General features: G+C 45.0%; 3 protein-coding genes across 3 annotated transcripts; all 3 read right to left on the bottom strand.

Annotated features, from left to right (window-relative positions):
* Window positions 1-335: 335 nt before the first annotated feature.
* Window positions 336-6130, bottom strand: LOC135671760 (homeobox protein rough sheath 1-like). Its single transcript, XM_065179944.1, has 5 exons — window positions 5600-6130; window positions 5418-5531; window positions 5206-5344; window positions 1562-1827; window positions 336-894 (listed from the first exon to the last, which is right to left on the bottom strand). Exons 1-5 carry the CDS (start codon window positions 5900-5902, stop codon window positions 688-690), a joined length of 1029 nt encoding a protein of 342 aa, XP_065036016.1. The 5' UTR covers window positions 5903-6130; the 3' UTR covers window positions 336-687.
* Window positions 6131-7594: 1464 nt separating this feature from the next.
* Window positions 7595-8335, bottom strand: LOC135672231 (agamous-like MADS-box protein AGL29). Its single transcript, XM_065180689.1, has one exon. It carries the CDS (start codon window positions 8333-8335, stop codon window positions 7595-7597), a length of 741 nt encoding a protein of 246 aa, XP_065036761.1.
* Window positions 8336-8660: 325 nt separating this feature from the next.
* Window positions 8661-9658, bottom strand: LOC135586233 (pathogenesis-related protein PRB1-3-like). The gene is made up of 2 exons (XM_065179943.1): window positions 8955-9658; window positions 8661-8861 (listed from the first exon to the last, which is right to left on the bottom strand). The coding sequence occupies exons 1-2, from the start codon at window positions 9476-9478 to the stop codon at window positions 8810-8812; spliced, it is 576 nt and encodes a 191-aa protein (XP_065036015.1). The 5' UTR covers window positions 9479-9658; the 3' UTR covers window positions 8661-8809.
* Window positions 9659-17642: the final 7984 nt, after the last annotated feature.

Genomic DNA, 17642 nt, shown 5'->3' with positions numbered 1-17642 from the left:
CTTGAAGATGACAAAGGGCTTTTTGTTGTTCACCTTCCAATTTCAACATCTTGTGTTCTTGTCCTGTCGGCAAAACGGCCAAATCTTGAGTAGCACAAGCAACTATTGGTGCATTGGGGGAATTTATACATCATTTCATGAACACATCCTATCTTTGATTGCTGTTTATATCTAACTGTCAAGATATGCATATGTAGGACAAAGGCTGAGTTTCCTAGTGATATTTCAGTCAACTTCAATTTCCTTAAACATGAGATGAGGGATGGATGTTGGCAGAGTGTTCTGTGAAGTTTGATCACACAAATCACAGTTTTTTTTCTCCCTTTTCCTATCAATTAGGAAAAATAGTAAGATTTCAGCTTCATTTACCAATCACAATAGAACATGAACTTTATCATTTATTACAGACTATAATTAGCATGGAACATTCCTTTGACAATCCCACTGCAGAAACACCGAAAATTTGAACCAGAAATAGCTCCAACATCTATGATGCAACATGAAATAAGAACAACTTCAGGTATCGAGACACCATGGAACGAACTATAGTTACAAATACAAACAGTTTAATCATGATATTTTTATGGCGAACTAAACAACATCGAGGAACTTAATGATAATCTAATGACGATATAATGACGATACGATGGTTATGTGTGCAGAACTCTTCAAGTAGGCATCCGGAAATTATGGACCGGTGCGGTAAAGGCCATCAACCATGAACTGTCCTTCCATGTATAAGGCGGCAGCATTCTGCGGATGGAAGCTATCCATCACGACGAACTGCATGTCCTCCGATGGTTTCCAATGCCGTTTCCTTTGGTTTATGAACCAATTATTGATTTGCTTCGGATCGAGGCCTGTTGATTTGGCCAGGGCCACCTTTTCTGTTTCCTGCGTTTGGTCACATAGACATGTCGTAAACATATAAACATTATAAACACATTTAAAAGCTTTCTCAATTGACACACTACGAATCTAATAAGAGGTAGCAATGACAAGCAACAGAACTACTACAGTAGTGGAATCCTCACCGTGTCAGCTCCTCATGCTTTTACCTTAAGAATGTAGGCACTCTATGGAAATTTTATATCCGATGAGAATGTTGAGGTGGATCTATATATAGAAACAAAAATACTCATTCTAGAAAAATTAGTTAGATGATAAAATGAGCAAGAATTGTTTAAATTCGTAAGAATATGTTCATAATTTGTTGTGTGAAAAGAGGTCGAGAAAAATATAAGGAAATTTTATGAAGAACTATAAGCGTTTAAGTGTTATTGATTTGACTAAAGATGTTGCTTTATTTAATCAGAAAAGGCTCCATGTGATTGACCTCAAATAATTGGGACACTAAGGTTTCTCCATATATTAGTAAATAATGTTAGACTTTATAGAAGTCCGACAAGCACTGAGGAACAGAATGCCTTATTATTATCCGAATTAATGTTTTTATTATATAAGTGGCATGACTCAAGTTTATTTTTCATAATGTAGTAATAAATTGGATTATTTCAGTCTTGATGAGGAAATTGTGCACAAAGATACATTGAACTCATACCGATGGATATGGCCACTTGCAGTGCAGCTCCCACCAGTTGAGTAGTTTTTGCCGGGCTTCCTTTGGCAGTTTTCCTTTCTTCTTCTTCTTGGATAGCTCCTGCCTGAGACTGCCCAAGTACCCACCGTACTTCTTTAGAAGGTGGTGCTTCAGCTCTTTATCCTCACCATGCGAATCGATCAAGGGAAGATCGATGTCTCCACCACCGCTAGCGTCTGGATCTTCTTCAGAGGATGTGACACCTTCGCATCTCTCATCCGCAGGTTCTGAAAAAAAAAATAAAAAATAACAGGCTAGACAAAAACAAATGGACTTCAGAGAATGTTTTCGCACAAGAAATTATTTAGCAATTTTTGTGTCATTCATTTTGTCTTGAAGAAAATAAGGCTTGAAAAGGACACTGTGATGAACTAGACCAATTTACATACGGAAACCGTATTCCGTAGTATGATATAAAAATCAAGCAATATTAATATTGTGTTCAATGATATCTAAATGGTTTGTTGACATGAACAATAAAGATGTCCATGGAAGAATTTAGTATATCGAATCCATATTTTATCAGCAATAAAAGGCCCCTTCCTTATTTTTATTAGAGAAAACAAAAGAACACCCTCGCGAAGAATCATTAGACTTAGTGAAACATCTATCTCATACAAAGTTTCCACATATTGAACTCCTCTAGTTATCAACAAATTCAACTGGAATGCAAGAATAATTAGGTAGCCTATTTGTAGCACTTACTTCGCAAGTGCGATTATAGTCAAGACATGCAACAGGAGATGGAACTATCGAACAGAAAGGAGGACTTACTCATCTTGTGATGAACTTTGTGTAATCTCTAAATGCAGACAAAAGAAACATCACAAGTCAATAACTAAAACATAGAGTGCAATGTTTTTTGAAGAAAAAACAGAAAATACATAAGCATTATACAAGTGCGATGATTGATCAACATTAATCCCCTGTGTCAAGAACTAAATATACCAGCAATAAAATCAAAGTCAATCTCAACGAATCTAAAATTTTAACTTAATTTGCACATCGCTTTCGAGCAGTAATTTTGCTTTAATACAATGTTTTTTCATATTGATTTTTCCGAATCACCTTATATCAATGATTAATTACTTGCACATCTCCATTTTGTTTAGCTAGAAACCACGGATCATGTTGCGGTGTCTTGCTTATGCATAGCCTTAGCCCTAAAATAGTAAAGATGCTGACTGTCTGTCTTAGTTGTGGTTGCATGTGATTGTGCAATTGTCTCATACCGATGTAATCTACTCTGCCAGTCTCAATTAGGTCCTCCGTGCAACAATCTTTATCTAGACAGTTGTTGTTTAGGGCAAGACCATTCAATTTTGCCTTATCCCTCATTTATTTATATTTGAGATTTTCATATAGACAACTGTTCCTGCAAGACTCTCTCTCTCTCTCTCTCTCTCTCTCTCTCTTCTCTTTTGCCATAGTCTATGTGTTGGTGAATCCTTTTAAGGAACTTTTTTTGTATCAGACCAGTCTTGTGGATAACAATTGGTGTGTTTTCTTCGGCAACTTATTTACAGGAAAAGTTCTTTAACTGCAATTCTCCAACGAATTCAGCAGCTCTGTAGTTCCTAGTCATAGAGGAGTTGGATTTATATTGGTAGCTTTAGTGGTCAAGCTGTAGGATTGGAAGAAAAAAGAATATAAATCTAACTTTTATGTGAATCAAGATGGAACAAATCATATGTACAACATCTTTTAAGTGAACATGAACTTCTAACAGCCAAATGTTATCTCATAAATCGGCATTTCTATACAGTGGAGGTCAACCGTAAATCTATTTACTGTCAACTACGATCTAAAGTTCTTATGGCTATAATGACAGAACAAGATAGTGCAGCTAAAGAATTATGGAATAAAGCGATATAACGAAGATTATGATCATATTAGAGGATGATATGCTCCACTGGCCTTGTGAATCTATCGCGTACTTGTGTCGCATAGAACTAAGTGGACTATATATGTATCTCTGCAGATTCTGTGATTACTGGCAGTGTTCATAATTGGAAGATTTCTTTGGCTTCATGAAACCTCTCAGCTACTTATGTATACTAATCCTTGGAATTCCACTATCCTTGATAGTTCTTTGGTTAGAGGTACTTTTGCTTCTTAATGTTTCGAGAGACAAGTATTGTTTTTGTTTAATTTTTGGATTATGATGTTTAATCTTGTTGCAGGTTGAGTGAATTAAAACAATTACAACTTGTTTGGCCAATGTCAGTCCCAAGCCCATATGAAAATAGGTGGAGAATTGCATTAGGGTACTAACTAACAAACAACGTAAACTATGTCAGATCTCATGAGCATGGATCTCGAAAAAATTCATATAGCCGACCCCAAATAGTTGGGACTTATCGTTTTATTGTTGTTGTTGTTGTTATTGTACAACTTGTTTGGCTAAAAAGAAATGTTGTTCATAAAAAAAGAACTATTCTTACGAACAAGAAGAGTTTTCCAATGTAACTATAATTTTGATGAAGCATCATTGACAATTCTTTTCCTTAAAAGATTATAAATATGATGGACAATATGTGAAGAAATAATCAAGGAGACAAAACCATGTAATTGTGAGACATGAATGAATCAACAACTTTTGTTGAATCAAACTGGTCAACAAAAGCATTTCGCATACCAGGAAAAAAAAATATTACCGAGTGAATTAAACCTATCTTTTCCCATCGAACAAATGATCAAATTTGCAATGTGCAAATGATCAAATGATCAACTATTCACTCAGAACAATAAGAATTTGCAATGTGCTCTACCGGTATCATCATATTTCCTCTCACACACTTTGAACATTATTATGTTCAAAGTGTTTGTAGATGAAGCATTCCTATCTTTAGCATTACAGCCCTACAAATTAGCAGTCCCAAACTAGTAGTTGAAAGCAGCTGGACTTGTTGATAACACAGAGAGAGAGAGAGAGAGAGAGAATTGGTTTGCTAATAAAATACATAGTAGGAGGAAGAAGGGTAATGATGGTAGGATTATTCTCCTTGGAACCCTAAGATGACCCTCGTGCTCTTGTCAGCACCGAAATGGCAGCTTATTGCACACCAGAGAGAAGGTTCTTCTCTCTCTCTCTCTCTCTCTCTCTCTCTCTCGTGTGATCGATCTACCACCCACAGTTAAGAAATAGCAATCCCAGGAAAGAGACGAGTTCAGAGGGGGATAGCTGGAGAAGGACACTGCCCTCAGTGTAGTCTGGTGATGGAGATGCTGTAGGCTGCCTCGCCTTTCCTTCCTACCCCATATCTCACGTTGATACACTGGCAGAAGCCATTAGAGTAGACAGAGATGCTGTCCATGAGAGATCAGTCAGGTCTCGCCTCAGTCTTTCCAAGCGTGAAAGGGGAAACCCTTCCCTCCTCGTAAACACCAAACACCACGTAAGGATTCCACTGCAGCTGTTGTCACGTTACTGTACCCATTCCGCACTGCACTGTCGCAGGGTAAAGCCTTCGACACATCAAACTGCCGAAAACTACAGTCCTCTCTCTCTCTCTCTCTCTCTCTCTCTCTCTCTCTCGGACAAATAGATGCACCGTGGATACAATCAAACACTGAGATATGAAGGCTATAACATGTATATTTACCGAAGGAGAAGAGCCGCGGCGATGAAGTGTTGGTGAGCGCGTTGAACTGTGATTCGACTCTCTTTAGGAAGTCTGTGGCCTCGTGTAATGGCCTCGTTAGCTCCTCTCGGTACTTCACCAACAGATCACAGTATGCTTCCTATTATACGCTTTGGCGTTAGCTTTGGCACCGCAATTGAGATTTGGAGAGAGAGAGAGAGAGAGAGAGGTACCATGAACTGGTCGAGCTCGGGGTCTGAGGAAGAACCCTGACGGCGGGTGCAGCGCGACTGGAGCTCCCGAGCTATGGCCGACAGCCGTTCCACCACATCCGGCGGCGCTCCCACCTACCAAAATGGCATATAGAGGGTTTCGGGATTGAGCTTTACGGATCAGTAGGGTTGGGTGATCAAACCTTTTGGCAGTCGATATAGGCTCCAATAAGGCTGGAATACTGAGGATGAGACACGATCTTGGCCCGGACGTCTTCTGCATCACTTGGACACATCTCTCCTTGCCCTACTCGTCCTTCCACTGCTCTGACTTGAGATGCTTGCCGAGAAGAACCTGCTCCGGGTTGAAGGTAGGGTAACGTGGCACTGGTTGGGTAACAATTCCGCCCATATACGGCGGTATTCGGCCGCAGAGGAGCTGATGTGGCGGTGGTGGTGGTGGTCGACGAGAGAAAGTCACCGCCCAAGTGACAGAGTTCCTCCATCCGGTGAAAGACAGAGAGGAAGCAAGAGAAACACAAGCCACAGCTCTAAAGCAGGAGGAATGGAGTTGGTGGCTGGATGAATTATTTCACCGACTTCATGTCAAGCACTGAGATCTTGAGGGGTAGGGAAGAAGAAGAGTTAAGAGAGAGAAGGGAAAGCTATGTCTGGTAGCTTTCTTTTCCGATGTCAAATCAACTAAACTGAGAGCTGATGCCTGTTTCACTGGCCATGCTATGTCATACGTCCCAAAACCCAACCTTATCATCATCAAATATGAGATTACCTAATGTTGATCCACAGATAAGAGCATGAAGTGTCCTATATATACTTCTCTCTCTCTCTCTCTCTCTCCCTCCTGCTGATAGCTTCATTAATGAAGCATGAAGGCAACTAAAAAGCATTCCTATCTCATATCAACTGTATAGTTTATGCTGCATAAACATGTATAGTTTGTGCTTGGGGGTAGAAACAAGAAAGATCCTGAGGGAAGAAAAGTGTGCCTAAACTTGGATTTCCAACAGTGTTTGAGATTGATCTCATGATGGAACATGGGAAAGGAATCAAGTAGTATACTACTGCCAATTGCAATACGTGATATCATCTCCATTGAAAACCCTAATTCGTGCTGTCTTCTTCTCTTTGTCATCATTGATTGGATGATTTGTCCCTGTTCTTCTTCCTCTTTAGTTCTGTCCGTGCCACTGTTCTCTTTCCAAAGTGGTAGTAGGAGACAAAAGGGTGATAGCCATGAAGTAGGTAGGTGGCATGCACAAGCTTTAGCTTAAACTTACATGAGGAATGCTTGGAAGATTAGGATTCAACTTCTTGTATGTGATTTTAATTAGAGTTTTAACCAATTAAAATTCACATATTAGGAAATAATCCATGAAGAAGTATTGTTTCCATATATTTCTTGCTAGAAAAACTCATCTTCATGTCTAGAATTCAACATGGATTGATAATGTTGTTAATTGCCTAGTGGGGGCAGTAGATTGATTTCTTTTTGACCTTGTATCTTATCATGTCTTCCAAGTTGACCTTGTACATGTCATCACCAATGTCTCTAAGTCTTTCCATCACCATAGAAAGTAGGCATGAAGCCAAAAAAAGACTTGGCTAGTTCAAGTTTCATGCCAACAAAAAGCTTCAACCAAACACTTTGGCATGGGAGATATGATCAAAGAGGACAAAAATACATGGTATCAAAGTGCTTTGAGTGGGACAATCCCAATCATCAATTGAGAATTCAAATGGGGTTTGATGCCCCATGCATGTCATGGATTATTATGAGATGCATATTGCTTTTTTTTTTAGATTCTAATTATGAAAGTTTGTGATTTATGAGAGAGGATTGTGGGTATATGAACACTTTGGAAAGGAGATGAAGTGGATAATACTTTGATTCAAGGGTGTTAAGGTAATTTTATATTTTTTTTATATACACACTAAAAAATAAAAAAAAATAAACTATTATATATAACAGATTGAAGAGAAATTTTAAGTAATTTTGAAACTAATCGCGTAAGCTTATATAGTTTTCTACTAAATTATTAACATGACCGCATAAGTTTTATACCTCTGAAACTTAACCCAATTATAAGCATAATTCAGAGAAAAATATTAAGATTCACTTATTAAGGATATGAATAATTCGACGATAACATTACTTAAACTTTTCGTGGATGACGAGCTTAAAATTCTTCAAACAAGCCATTAATATCTAAAAAATCGATAGTCTCCATCAATGGGTTCGATCGCGGTGCTGCCGAGTCAAATTGGTTCGTCATGGCAAGAACCGGGATCGACGGGCATTGAGCTCCCAACCCGTCCGAATCGGAGTGGACGGTGGAGATTCCACCATGCCGCCAGGGACCGACATGATCGACGGTTGTCGGCTCGGGAGAGCTGCCCGTCAAGATCTCCTCGGTCCGGGCATTGGCCCGGGCCTTGAGCCGGCCCAGTGACTCCATAAGCCGATCGAGCTCGTCCAAACCCAACCCCTCCAAATCATCGATCCGCTCGCAATCCAGACCCCGAGCCGCCGCCTCGAGCCGCTCCTGGAGCGCCGCCTTCTTGGCTTTTGCGTCCTCGAGCCGGCGCGCCAGCTCCATGAGCCGATGATTCAGGTCCTGGATCGTTTGCCCCCGCCGCGATTGTTCGTGAACCGAACCGGAGGAGTGATCCACCCCGGTCGAAAGAAACCGGTCCACGACCAGGGCCACGCTTGGGCTGCCGAAGGAATGGAGCTTCCCCGTGGGGGACGAGATGAGCACGGCCAAGTCTGTGCCACACAGGGTGGAGAGCTCACTGGCCTTGCCAAAGATCCCATTCCTTCTCTTGGAGAAGCTAATGTAGCGGGCTTCCTCGTTCTCTATCTTCTTCATCTCTATCCTCTGCTTGCCCTTGCTGGTCTTCTTCTTCTCCCTCAACATCGGAATCTGACATAGGACAACAAGCACGACTGTGGCGCTGCTGCAGGTGCATGCGCAGGGTTATAATATATATAGGGAGGAATGGAAGCCGATGCATTAACTGCATGAGTTGGTGCACGATCGTCTGCGAACCCTAAACCTGACTAGTTTCTGAGCACTCTGAGATAAAACAGGCAGTGTGGCGATCGAGATCTTGGTGTAATAAACGACGAAGATCCTGGGTTGCAAGCGAGAAGATGGAGTTGAGATGCAGTGTATGATGTCTGTCTTCGTCTGCAAACGGATGTGTATCATTGGGGTATAAATGGCATGAAAGCTTGCTGCATTCGAAACGATGCATTTATTGCACAGATATTCCCTAAATGCATGGTGGAAGATGGAGATGCAGTCGGCTATTCAAGAAACACAGCAAGCGGAAACAAACAAGAATCTGCTACATCAACACCTGCCTCTTCTGCTTCACAGGATTCGAGGTCAGAGTTGTCTCACACCAAGAACACTACTCGACTCGAACAAGACGATCAAGCTGCCAAAAGGGAATGCATGCAGTATCATGAGGAAGAGGAATTAGGGACTAATTTTGACAACCAAATATGCTGCAGTGGAAAAAGCCCTAAACCTCAGTATATTGTTTTCTTGTGCCTTCTCCTCATAAGGGCGTTGACCCACAAGGTTGCCCGCAGGGCTATAGTCGCAGAGGATAAATATGCCGTTGCCGTCGCTGCACTGTGTCCTAGCGCAGCCGATGGCCGTAGTGTTCTGCCACACGACCTGCGTGTAGTGTCGGCATACCTGACCGTCGGCGCAGGAGTTGCTTTCGTAGTCGTAGTACTGCTTCTCCGCGATCCAGGCGTTGACGGCGTCGGTCAGGGTGTAGGCTCCGCCGGTGCCCCAGAAGAGGTTCTCCCCGTAAGGCCCGCCGGAATGCACGAGCTGACAATCGGCGACGCGCTTGTTGGCGAACTTCTGAGCATAGGAGGCGATGTCGTCGTCCCATGACACAGGACCGACGCCGACAGCGGCCCGGGCGGAGTTGTGGGCGCCCACAGCGTCTTGCTGGGTGTTCTGTGCTACGGCGGTGCAGGCCATGGCTAAGGCCAAAGCACAGACGACCAAAGCTGAAGCATGGTTGGAAGACCCCATTCCTCTCTCTCTCTTTCTCTCTCTCAATGTTCCTGTGCAGAGAGAGAGAGAGAGAGAGAGAGAGAGTCAAGGTTGTCGTCTTAAAAGATGCTCCCCACGTTACCTTGAAGTTGCTCGGCCTACAGCACGTACGAAGACCGCGTTTCCACATGCGAACCAGTCAACACATGCTTGCCTCCACTGTTAAAAGGTTAGCATCACTCACTCCACTTACAATCTGCTCTCTAATTTCTTGGAATTGATTGATGCAGGAAAAAATCTAGCATGGATATTTTGTGATCTTAAGGTCCATCAGAAGAAACAAAAATAAAATCCAAACGGAGACTAGTTAGTAGTAAGGTTAGAGAAACAACTGGCAATACAATATCAACATTCTCACCACATCTCTCTACAGCAGTCTTTTCTTGTATACTTAACACTACCATAATGTCACGACCTTAGCTGGAATTGCCTAAGGCGTGAGGCACCCTTGCGGCCAAAGACGCGAACTTAGCTTGCGTTGCCTAAGTCGCGGGTCACCCTCGTTGCAAAGACGCGAACTTAGCTTGCGTTGCCTATGTCGCGCTTTGCCCTTGCGATCTTGCTCCGCAAGGATCAGCCACTTTGTAACCTCTCGCAGGTCCCGAAGGACCTGTAAAAGAGAAAGAAAGTTAGATCGAAAGAACGAGCAACGGACAAGTCCCGAAGTCTCGCGAAAAGGGAAGCTTTACAAGCAAATCGTCGAACACCTTGTGTGCACAAGAGAAAAGAGGGAGAGGGAGAAAAACAAGGCTTTCAAGGATGAACGAACAGCGGCAAACCCACAAACAGCCGCTCACCTGGTGCCGGACGCAACACCAAGTTCCCGTAAAGGTCACGTGCGAACTTGCGAAAGAGTGTTCAACGCCCGGTATATAACCGAAGCCCCATCCAGCCATGTGCCACCCGGGGGGTTCCTGGGGTCTGAGCTGGCTGACATTTTGGTGAGCGGAGGCAGCACTCCGCTCACCTCCCGCGGCACGCGAAAACGGAGCCGTTTTGGGCTGTTTTGGGGCTGTTTTGCTCAGTTTGGTGAACGGTCGCTTTGCAACGCTGCAGCTTGTTCGAACTTACATATTTACAAGCAAAATGACCCAAAACCATAAGAAAACATGCTGTCAAGCAGCTGTACATGCGGGTGTGAGCGACGAACGGTTCGTTGAACGGAGTTGTTGCGGGTGCGCGACGACCGTTCGTGACATTCTCCCCCACTTAAACTGTCGACGCCCTCGTCGACGCTTGTTGGTAGTTGTTGATGACTTCTTCTTCATGTCGCAGGGCGTCTTCAGGCTCCCAACTGGCTTCAGTTCGGGGAAGCTTTCGCCACTTCACCAAGTACTCTGTCTGCTCCGCTCCGTTGGGTAGCTTTATCTTGCGATCCGCCAGAATGGTTTCCACTCGCTTCTCGTAGGAGGCTGTGATGGGAGGTAGCCGAGTTGGAATACTTCGAGAAGCATCTTGCGGATCCGAATGGTAGGCCTTCAGGTTGCTGGCGTGAAGAACGTTGTGAATTTTGAACCACGCCGGCAGCTGCAACTTGTAAGAAACATTGCCTACTCTGCTGATAATTGGGAAGGGCCCTTCATACTTACGCACCAATCCTTTGTGGACTCTTTTCCTGAAGAATTGGAGTGATGCTGGTTGGAGCTTTACCAACACCAAATCGCCAACTTTGAACTCTTGTGGTCGCCTTCCCAAGTCTGCCCACTTCTTCATCCGTTTTGCCGCCTTCTCCAAGTAAGCCCGCGCAATATCGGCATTTCGATGCCACTCCTTTGCGAAATGGTAGGCTGATGGACTACTCCCAGTATAACCAATTGCCATAGTGTGCGGAGTCGACGGTTGTTGTCCTGTGATAATTTCGAAGGGGCTCTTGTTGGATGCAGAGCTCCGCTGCAAGTTGAAGGAGAATTGGGCGATGTCCAACAGCTTCACCCAATCTCGTTGATTGGCACTCACGTAGTGCCGGAGATACTGCTCTAAGAGCGAATTTATTCTTTCAGTTTGACCATCCGTCTGGGGGTGGAGGCTTGTAGAGAAGTATAACTTTGACCCCAACAATTTGAATAGCTCGGTCCAGAATTGTCCCAGGAATCGAGCGTCTCGATCACTAACAATATTGTGTGGGACTCCCCAATACTTCACTACACCCTTCATCATCAGTCTGGCCACCTCTTCAGCTGAACAGTGTAGGGGAGCAGCAATGAAAGTTGCATACTTTGAAAACCGATCGACCACCACAAGTATCGATCCAAGTCCCCCTACAGGCGGCAAGCTAGATATGAAGTCTAAGGAAATGCTCTCCCATGGCCTTTCTGGTACAGGCAACGGCTCCAAAAGTCCCACCGGCTTCCGTTGCTCCACCTTGTCTTGTTGGCAAGTAAGACATGTTCGAACATACTCCTCCACATCAATCCCTATCTTTGGCCAGTAGAAGGCCCTCTCCACGAGAGCCAATGTTCTGTGAATGCCGGGATGTCCAGCCCAAAGGGAATCGTGACACTCTTTCAAGAGTTCACGCCTCAAATTGTCCACTCGGGGAACATAAACTCTATTCCCTTTTGTGTAAACAAGTCCCTCCTGGACCCAAAATCGTCGTGCCTTGCCTTCTTTGATGAGCTGCATCAGGAGAACTGCCTGGGGATCACTATACAGTCCATCTCTGATTCGAGAAAGGAAGTTGGAATGTAACTGACTTGTTTGGCCTCTGCCCTCCAGTTGTGCAGCATTCACGCACTCCACCTTCCGACTCAGCGCATCGGTCACGACATTCGCCTTCCCGGGCTTGTATTCCATTGCCATATCAAATTCAGCCAGGAAGTCCTGCCACCGTGCTTGCTTTGGGGAGAGCTTCTTCTGAGTTTGGAAATAACTCAGGGCGATGTTGTCTGTCCTCAGCACAAATCGCGACCCGAGGAGGTAGTGTCGCCAAACTCGTAGGCAGTGGATCACCGCTGTCATCTCCTTCTCATGCACTGGATACCGCCTCTCGGTCTCGTTGAGTTTGCGGCTCTCGTAGGCCACCGGATGACCTTCTTGCATGAGTACTCCACCAATAGCAAAGTCCGAAGCATCGGTAAGGACTTCAAAGGGCTCTCCATAGTTTGGCAATTTGAGCACTGGTTCCTCCAGAACAGCAGCCTTCAGATCTTGGAATGCTATCTCACATTTGTCAGACCACTTCCAAGGCTGCTCCTTCTTCAGCAACTCCGTCAGTGGGGTTGCCCGCTTCGAATATCCTGAAATGAAGCGTCGATAGTAGTTGACGAATCCAAGGAAGGATCTCAACTCTGGCACCTTCTTTGGAGTTCGCCATTCCGCAACTGCTTGCACCTTCAACTTGTCCATCCGAATGGAGCCATCACCGATTCGATGCCCTAAGAATAGGATCTCAGTTTGAGCAAAGTAGCATTTCTCCCTTTTTACGAACAAAGTGTTCTCCCTGAGAACCTTGAAAATCGTCCGAAGGTGCTTGACGTGCTCCTCGAGCGTTTGGCTGTAGACGACGATATCGTCCAAGTAGACGACCACGAACTTATCCAAATACTCCTTGAATAGTTGGTTCATGAGAGTACAGAATGTGGCCGGAGCGTTGGTTAAGCCGAAAGGCATCACCAAGAACTCAAACGCTCCATACCTGGTCACACAGGTAGTCTTCGCTTCATCGCCTTCAGCAATGCGCACCTGCCAATACCCCGACCGAAGGTCGAGTTTTGAGAAATACTTGGCCTTGCCCAGTTGGTCGAACAAGTCCGCGATGAGCGGGATGGGATACTTGTTCTTCACCGTTACTTTGTTGAGGGCTCGATAGTCGACGCATAATCGGAGGCTCCCATCTTGTTTCTTCTGGAAGAGAACTGGAGCTCCGAAAGGTGCTTTTGAGCTGCGGATGAGACCACCGCTTAGCAGTTCACCTAACTGCTTCCTGAGTTCGGCCAACTCTGGTGGAGGCATGCGGTAGGGTGGTCTTGCTGGAGGCTTCACTCTTGGCTCCAGCTCGATACTGTGATCCACGCCTCTGCGTGGAGGGAGAGTCTTCGGCAACTCGGGTGGCATAACATCTTTGAACTCTTTTAGGACATTCGCCACCACGGCAGGTTCTTGAATGGCCTCCTCGTTGAGTGGCTCTAGCTTCATAGCAGCCACGAATGTCAACTCGCCTTTTCGCACCCCTTTCTTCAATTGTAATGCCGAGATGTGTTGGGGCTCCTTGGTTCCTCTCCGAGAGACGGGAACCACGCAGGGGTCATCGCCTCCCATCATACATAGGGAATTCAAGAATGGCATCGGCACCAACTTCGCCGCGTGCATAAACTCCATTCCAAGAATCACTTGGAAGTCGTCTAGTGGCACGGCCATCATGTTGGTGTTTCCGCTCCAAGTCCCGATTCTGATGGGAACTCCCTTCGCCAACCCGGAGATTCGCCTGGCCTCCGAGTTCACTGCTTTCATTCGGCTTGGGCTCTTCTCCAAGGTCAACCCAAGTCGCTGTGCTTCACGATCGGCTATGAAGTTGTGGGTAGCGCCCGTGTCCACCATTGCACGGGTTGTTTGGCCATTCAGCTTAATGTCCACATACATTAGCTCGCTGCTTCCTGCTTTTTGTGCCTTCGTCTTCATGTTCTCCCCCACTTGACCCCGCATAGCGTTCAATAGACGCATTGCTCCCATTCGGGGTCCTTGCGACTCCTCATCGTCGCTGCTGGATTCTGAACTGCTCGAACTAAGAGCAACAGCTTTGCCCTTGTCCGATCGGGGAGGGTGGATGGAAGCTGTCAAAGCGTTGAGTGCCTGCTTCTGTGGGCACTCCCTTACCATGTGCGGTCCTCCGCACAAGAAGCATCCTCCAGGTTTTGAGGCCTTGCCTTTCGGGTTCGGCCCTTTGTGGGAGCTCTTCTTCTTTTGTTCGCCCCCGAGCTCCTTCCCTCGAGAATGTTTTGGAGGGCGATTGCTTGAAGATTGTTTCCTTCTCGCTGGGTCTTCAGAGGAAACGAAGTCGGTGAGCCTTTCTGCAGCTGCAATTGCCCCGACCACGTCGGTAACATTCCTTCGATTCAGCTCCTGCTGAGCCCATGGTTTCAAACCATCAAGGAAGCTGAACAACTTGTTCTTCTCGGACATGTCCTGTATGTCCAGCATCAGTGCAGAAAACTGCTTTACATAGTCTCGGATGGTGGTACTTTGGCGGAGTTGTCTCAACTTCCTTCTTGCGACGAACTCTGTGTTCTCCGGTAGGAACTGAGTTCTCAACTCCCGCTTCAAGTCTTCCCATGTGTCGACTCGACACCGACCTTGTTGGATCTCCTCTCAACGAGTTCGCCACCAAAGTTTCGCATCTCCATTCAGATACATTGTTGCTATGGAAACTTTGGTGTCTTCTGAATCGGGCCTCGTAGCTCAGAAGTATTGCTCCATGTCAAACAGAAAGTTCTCGAGCTCCTTGGCATCTCTGGCCCCTCCATATCCATGGGGCTCAGGTGCCCTCAAATTTTGTGGCGGTGCAACGCGGGTGTTGCCTCCTCCCGCATTTAGCATCCTTGTAAGCATAGCCACCTTTGCCGTGAGTTCCGCCACAACATCTTGTAAGTGCTGCACGGAGTCCTTGGTGTCATCGGACAGTCGGTCGACTAGGGCCTCGACCTTGTCGATCCTGGACTCCGCTTCCTCTTGCGAGCTCTCTACCCCAACAAGTCTTTGTTGGCCATGGTAGAGTTCCTCCATGCTCGCTTCCAGAACATCCAGGCGGGTTTCCGCCGTCGTGAGTCTCTCCTTATGACTCTTTTTCCCAGTTAGCGCACCAGATTGCGCTTCCTCCGCTCGCGGAGAGTTGCCAACTTCTCGCTCATCCTGTTCGCTGCCGCGATCCTCGTGAGCGGCTCCAACAGCATGAGAGCGAGTGTGCACATGCAGCCCACCTGCGGCTGCTTGGGGCAAGGTTCCGGCTTGCCCCGTCTTGCTTGATTCGCCACGATGCTTTGCCATGGCGAAGTTGCGAAGTTCGTTCGCTGTTCGATCGAAGAGCTTGCCCGCTCTGATACCACAATGTCACGACCTTAGCTGGAATTGCCTAAGGCGTGAGGCACCCTTGCGGCCAAAGACGCGAACTTAGCTTGCGTTGCCTAAGTCGCGGGTCACCCTCGTTGCAAAGACGCGAACTTAGCTTGCGTTGCCTATGTCGCGCTTTGCCCTTGCGATCTTGCTCCGCAAGGATCAGCCACTTTGTAACCTCTCGCAGGTCCCGAAGGACCTGTAAAAGAGAAAGAAAGTTAGATCGAAAGAACGAGCAACGGACAAGTCCCGAAGTCTCGCGAAAAGGGAAGCTTTACAAGCAAATCGTCGAACACCTTGTGTGCACAAGAGAAAAGAGGGAGAGGGAGAAAAACAAGGCTTTCAAGGATGAACGAACAGCTGCAAGCCCACAAACAGCCGCTCACCTGGTGCCGGACGCAACACCAAGTTCCCGTAAAGGTCACGTGCGAACTTGCGAAAGAGTGTTCAACGCCCGGTATATAACCGAAGCCCCATCCAGCCATGTGCCACCCGGGGGGTTCCTGGGGTCTGAGCTGGCTGACATTTTGGTGAGCAGAGGCAGCACTCCGCTCACCTCCCGCGGCACGCGAAAACGGAGCCGTTTTGGGCTGTTTTGGGGCTGTTTTGCTCGGTTTGGTGAACGATCGCTTTGCAACGCTGCAGCTTGTTCGAACTTACATATTTACAAGCAAAATGACCCAAAACCATAAGAAAACATGCTGTCAAGCAGCTGTACATGCGAGTGTGAGCGACGAACGGTTCGTTGAACGGAGTTGTTGCGGGTGCGCGACGACCGTTCGTGACAATAAGGAGAAAGGGAGGCTTGTGATGTCAATTCTGTGAGATGTTAATAAACAACAACAAAACTAATTCAATTCTCTGAGATGTGATGAAGTTCCAATTACTAGCAAGATAGTAAAAGAGAAAGCATGTAATGTAGAAACAAAGCTTCAACAAGGATAATGGTAGCATAAAAAAGAAATGGTTACCAACACACACAAGTTTGCATAAAAAAGAATGTATTTGACACTCTAAACAACTTAACTGCAAATTTAAGACAAAAGCTAATTCAACACCGAATTACTCATGTCAAAACAATAAAAATGGAGCTAAAACAGAGGATGTGGAGGACAAGTGTTTACAGTTTGAACATGTGAGATTATTAGCATCAAGTTTATATCAAGTTTATCAGAAAACACAAGCATGCCAATCTAATAAAGTTGTATGACTTACTTTGTAATTTACCAAAACATCAGAACAATGCATCTGACCTTTCTTCTGAATAGCAAAACTTGGTAACTGAAGAACTTGGTGCTCGATTAACATTGGAAACTAAGAACAAACGTAGGACCTTCTTTCCTGGATTAGTGCACTCTACTTTATTAAGAAGACAATACATATGTGAATGAACCTTGGCACCCTAAAAAAGACCATCATAAGAGCAAAAATTTGAAGGATACCTGGTCTCATACTTTTTAAAGCAACATAAAAGCATAAGAGTTATTAAGATCGGATCCGGGTCATTTAACCACCATCACCAAAGAAAGAGAAGGCAAAATTCTCGCTCTGTCTATTGGTTCTGTTAGAACAATTACAAAATTGTTGTTATTTCTGTGAACTCTGAACCACAATTGGTACAGGAATTCAGTGATACAAAATTTCAGAACAAACAAAATGAAAGCACCTAAAGGTTAAACATATGTAAACCAATCCCTAAATTCTAAGAAGACTAACTAGATCTGCTCAAACTACCTCCCTCTTCTTGGGGTAAAGATCAAACAATAAACTCAGGGTACAAAATCTACATACCTTTCATTTGAAAACTCGGGGTATAAACTTGGGGTAAAGTTTAAGTTGAAAAGTGATGCTAATTATTTATACCTTTCATTTTTATATTCTAGGAAGTTAGGATACTCCCAAACTCTTATGCATCCTTAGCTTTTATATCCTCTTGTCCTGCTGAATTTTTTACCAAAGTACTTCTCCCAAAAGCAAGACCATTTTGCCTCATTGCTTCTTCAGAGTTTTCTTATATGAATCTACACATTTACCATTGTTCACATCCCCATAGTGTTAAATACTTCTTTCATCAGTTTACCTGTCTAATTAATAAATA

The sequence above is a fragment of the Musa acuminata genome, chromosome BXJ1-4, assembly GCF_036884655.1.
Source record: "Musa acuminata AAA Group cultivar baxijiao chromosome BXJ1-4, Cavendish_Baxijiao_AAA, whole genome shotgun sequence".
In the NCBI taxonomy this organism is placed as follows: Eukaryota; Viridiplantae; Streptophyta; class Magnoliopsida; order Zingiberales; family Musaceae; genus Musa; species Musa acuminata.
This window is presented reverse-complemented; position numbering and strand designations above follow the sequence as displayed.